Below are 5,282 nucleotides of genomic sequence, written 5' to 3'. Positions count from 1 at the left end.
GTGTTTTCGAAGAATATAATAATGTTCATATGTCATAATAACGTTAAAATTGATATTATAATGTTCATCTGTCATAATAATGTTAAAATCAATTTTAACATTTATGGTGTATATTTTGTCATTCACGTATAATACATATCTAAGTATTAAAATTTATGATTTACATTCACGTATTATTTCACTAATGGAAAAAAGTTTGAAAGGTTGCATTCATAGGTTCATCTTAGCACTAAAATTTATGTTTAACATTCATGTCATTAGTGCATAATATTTAACATTAATTCATGCATTAAGTTTTCTTTTATTTTTTATTTATAACATCCATTAGTTATTATTCTAAAAATAGTCAATTTAAATTCTTTGCCTACTAAAAACGCATATTAATTCACAAAAAGAAAATTAAATTAGGAAAAAATTGAAAGTTTGCATTAATATGTTCACCTAGGCTTAAAATTTATATTCACTAATAATATTAAATTAGATATGGATCTCATCTTTCAGCCGATTGATTTTCAAATGAAATATAATTTATCGTTTATAATATAAAATTAAGTCGAAAGGGAAATTACATGCACTACATGATGAATCTGATTTCAAGAATAGAGTCTACTTTGATTAGATTGAGAAGGAACGATCATTTATTATAAAAATATAACTTAAATTTCTTCACTTGGTTGGATTAGTCCGTTTAAAAAATAAATCTATGTTCCCTTATTTAAATGGTTATTTCACTTTGTTGTTTCGCACATGTTTCGCACATATCCCAACAACTAAATAATATATTTAATGTTATACAATTAATGCATACAAAATGTGACTAGAATTATGCTAGTTGTACATTCTCTTTGACACCTTCCTTGACATCCCCACTTGTGGGGTAGAAATCTGGGCAATAATGTTATGTTTGGGTTCAAAATCAAGGGTGTAAATGTAGTCATATGGAAAACTGTAAACTTTGATGTCAACCATAATGTACATATAGCATGGTTGATATTACTATATAATTTGATAAAATTTCATTTTACGTTATATTTATCATTATTTAAAAGTTGTTTTAATTGACAATTACATATGAATTCCCATAATACCTAAGTTTAGATAAAAAAATGAAAAAAAAAAAACGAAATACCATATGACAGATTTGATTTCATGTCCATAATGGAGGATAGTTATAATATCCACTATAGGGTGACAACATGGGACTGCCCAATCGACTGTGAAGGTATGACGTGTCAACACCACATGTTGTCACGCTCACAGTGAACATTATAACTCCTGCATTGTGGGCAGAAGATCAAACTTGTACCAAATGATATGGTGATTATATTCCCACTAAAATCTTTATTAACTACACAACATTATAATCGCAACAAATATTTATAATCTTTGCTCACTTTTCACACTTAAGTTCTCAATTATTTTTCCGACTATTCTACTTGAACAACTCCCTGGTTGCCCAGGGGATTGTGTGGTAGCTCCTTGGACATCCAGGGATTGTTCAAGTGGCTTTTTTCTTATTTTTCATTATATGTTTATCATAATTATGTGAAACTAAATAAATCATTATAACATTATAATATGGGTTGAAATTTTAAACCGTCCACACACAATATTAACAAATTAAAATTTTCAATATATAAAGAGAACATATCATGAAAGAAGATTGAGAGAATCTGTTGAGACTACATTTTTGAATTTTTTACCAATGGAAAGCATGTGAAAGGGATTGAGAGATGATTATTTTTTTAATTAATGTAAATAAATGAGAAGAGAGACCCAGGGCTGCTTTGTGTAGTATGTAATAAATGTAATTAAGACCATTATAGCTAAAAAAACCAAACTTTCTTGTTCTACTCCATGTTCAAAATTTGTAACTAAAAGTTTACGTGAGAAGGTAAGAGATGTTGTCAATGAAAACAATTTGTTTTGGGCTAGAGTTTCTCAAAATTCGAAAATAGCCTAGATGGTGTTCATGTATGTGAATTTATTCTTGTTGGGAATTGGAGTTTTGGAGAAATCGATTTGCATGAGACGAATTCTACACACACACACACAAAAAAGAAGAAGAAGAAAAAAGAAAAGAAAAGAAAAAAAGCATGGTTGTTTTGGTCTTTTAATGAATTTTTTGATTATGCTAAAAAGATAATGTTATTCTTTTTCTCTCTATTTTTATTTACTAATTCTCTTAGTAATGTCCATCTGAATAATGAGCATAAGCTACTTATAAGTTGATTGAGTCTTGTAAATGTTTTTTTATTTTTTCTTATTTTTTGGCTATTAGATAAGCTTGGTTGCTAGGAAAAACGAGTAATTTGTGTGTAAATTACCAATTAACATAATCAATTAAAATAACACACACACACACACACACACACACACACACACACACACATATATATATATATATTTTAATAGCCGTGATACAACAGAAAATAAAAAGAACAAAAGATGTGGGACGTTAATAAAAATATTCTTTACAAAGAAGTGTTATTGTAATCATAAAATTACATTTAAGTCTATTCAATATTTTCACTTTATATACATTAATTTTTTCTTTAACAATATTAATTACCTCAATTACTTTAAACAAATAGTATTAATACTTCAAAAATACTACGCATATTATTCATCCAAAACATAAAAGTTGCATACTATTAGTCTACGCCTAACAGGGACATAATGATTGAAAGATGAATGATCACAAGGTTTGGCCATATGTACACTCCTATGTACACTTCTGCCACGTGGACCCTTCTCTTGTGAGAAAATTGTACACTGAAGTGTACAAATAGCATTTCCTGTGATCGCAACAATTGAAACACACGTGTGTTCTAGACCGCATTGTATGAAATATAGATTCTATAATCTAGGTCACGTGGAAGATAAAATAAAATAATTATTTTATTTGTTCAAAAAACACATATTGGGCAAAGCCCAATCCTAAAACCCATAGCCCACGAGCTAGGCCGAGGAACAACATATGTGCAAGTTTTGGACCGAATTCAATAGGACCTATGTCTCCTCCATTCTAAGAACATCATATGTCCAAAAAATTAGGTTATGATTAAGTTGGTACGAGATACTTAAGGGTGAAATCCTTTGATCCCGAATAAAGACCAAGTTGCAACAAGAGCCTACATTAGATATTAATCTTGCAATTTTCTTGTATGTTATTGAAAATTTAATCAGTGGAAAAATATTAATTTTTAAGAAATGTGTTTGATGAATCAAGAACACGTAAATAAATAAGCAACTGACTTTGAAATATCAAATTATAACTTCAACACCATTCATATAACCACTTAGAAACCAACAGAGCATCGTGCCATTTAATCTAAGCGTATCAATGCTTTATTACAATCATATCACTTAACAATTAGCAAATTACAAACGGAAACCACTTTTTATTCCCAAACCCAAGCACGATCAATTTCTAGGATTCGTCAAACAATTTTGATACAGTAACCTTCATTCCATGTTTCATGTGAAGCACAACAGAGTTACTTGGAGCTATAGGGCCTTTTACCACTTGAAAATGGTAACTGTTTATAATGGAGGCTGCAACTATTTTCATTTGAATGAAAGTCATCTCCTTCCCTAAACAGCTCCTCGGCCCTGCGTTAAATGCAGTAAATTTGAAAGATGGTTCGTGCTTGATCCGTCCTTGTTCGGAAATCCATCTTTCTGGCTTGAACTGTAGACAGTCTTTCCCCCATATGGATACCATTCTTCCCATTGAATAGAAGGATAAAACAGTTTTCATGTTCGGTTTGATCTGATGTCCACTCGGAAGAATATCTGGCTTTATCGGCGCTTTATGCTGCAAAGCCACTGGTGGAAATAGGCGTAATGATTCACACAGTGCACCGTGTAGATAGACCAGTTTCTTTAACTCTTCCGTGTTGGAAAATTTCCATTTTCCTTTTTCATTGACTTGTAAATTCGTCTTGATTTCTTCTCGAATCTTTTTTTCTTCAATCGGATTTGTTGATAGAAGCCAAAAAAACCAAGTAAGAGCTGCACTTATTGTGTCTTTACCAGCAAAGATTAAATTCAGCATGGTGTCTTTCCATACATTGTCAGATATGTGATCAGGTGCATCACCGTTTTCTTCAACTGCTTTCATATAACTTGTTAAGAATGCAAAATCTTCATTTTCGTGCTCTGAAATTTGGTCAATGGATTTTACTTTCTGGCGCTTCAGTGAGATACAATGCATCAGAAATTGATTCACAGTGTCCTTAGCTTCACTAAGTTTCTTCTCTTTGCCAAGATTGAGCCACTTTTCAAGCTTCCAGTAAGTTTCTGGGAGAATATGCCTGTACAAAAGTGCCTCCTCAGCATCAGCAAAGGCCTTTTCATATGGCAAATGGGGCAAATCAATGCACAATGAAGCTGGATCATGGCCTAAAACCATAATGCAAGCAGAATCAAAGGTGAAACGCTGAAATAACTCTTGCATATCCACTTCCTTTCCCATTTTTGCAGCATTCTCAAGAACTGGGATGAGCCCTTCTTCCACCTTGTTCTGGCTAATTGTAGCAACGAACTTTTGGAACTTGTGGTGATTGATTAACGACATAACAGTTCTCCTTTGGTTTTTCCAGGATTCCGATTCTGCATTGAATATCCCATCTCCTAAAATGTCGAATATCTTCTTAAATTCAGGACCTTTTGTGAAGTTTGGAAAATTTTTGCTCAATATGTAGTGAACATTAGCTGGATCACTAGTCAGCAATATCTCACTGTTAGTAAACCAGAGGCCTTTAAACCAAAACGTGTCAGTAATCTCAAGAAGCTCGGTGAGATAGTCATGGAATCTGTGAGCATTGACAATTACTGCTGGCATCATACCAAGAACTGGCCAGTTAGTAGGTAACGCACTTCCCTTTCTTTTTGAATTGAAGTTTCTGAAATAAAGAAGAGTAAATAACAGAACAAAAAACAATATTTCGGTGTAATTTAAAATAGCCAACATATCTGTTGCAGCTATTATGAAATTATAGGCTAAATGGTGTTGGTTTTCATCTGTTTAGCTGCTATGCTGTGTGTCATCTGGGACTTTTATATTGGTCATTATGGTTACTAAATTCTGCCAATTTAGCTGGCATTGTAAATTTCATGAGCCCATGTTGGCTGCGAAATGTCCATGCTTACTGGCAAGTATTAGGGAAGTGCAATTCTGATGAATTAATTCTGGTGCATAAGTTGAAGCAGAGAGAGGGATTTTGGGGGGGGGGGGGGGGGGGGGGGGGGTTCCCCCCCCCCCCCCCCCCCTTGGG

The 5,282-nt window shown here is 32.8% G+C and overlaps 1 protein-coding gene across 1 annotated transcript; it reads right to left on the bottom strand.

The window, feature by feature from the left end:
* Positions 1-3,306: 3,306 nt before the first annotated feature.
* Positions 3,307-5,032, bottom strand: LOC111383362 (alkane hydroxylase MAH1-like). The gene has a single exon (XM_023007473.1). The coding sequence runs from the start codon at positions 4,976-4,978 to the stop codon at positions 3,434-3,436; it is 1,545 nt and encodes a 514-aa protein (XP_022863241.1). The 5' UTR covers positions 4,979-5,032; the 3' UTR covers positions 3,307-3,433.
* Positions 5,033-5,282: the final 250 nt, after the last annotated feature.

This window comes from Olea europaea, unplaced genomic scaffold, assembly GCF_002742605.1.
Source record: "Olea europaea var. sylvestris unplaced genomic scaffold, O_europaea_v1 scaffold2666, whole genome shotgun sequence".
In the NCBI taxonomy this organism is placed as follows: Eukaryota; Viridiplantae; Streptophyta; class Magnoliopsida; order Lamiales; family Oleaceae; genus Olea; species Olea europaea.
The sequence above is the reverse complement of the archived record's forward strand: the minus strand, read 5'-3'. Positions and strand labels throughout refer to the sequence as shown.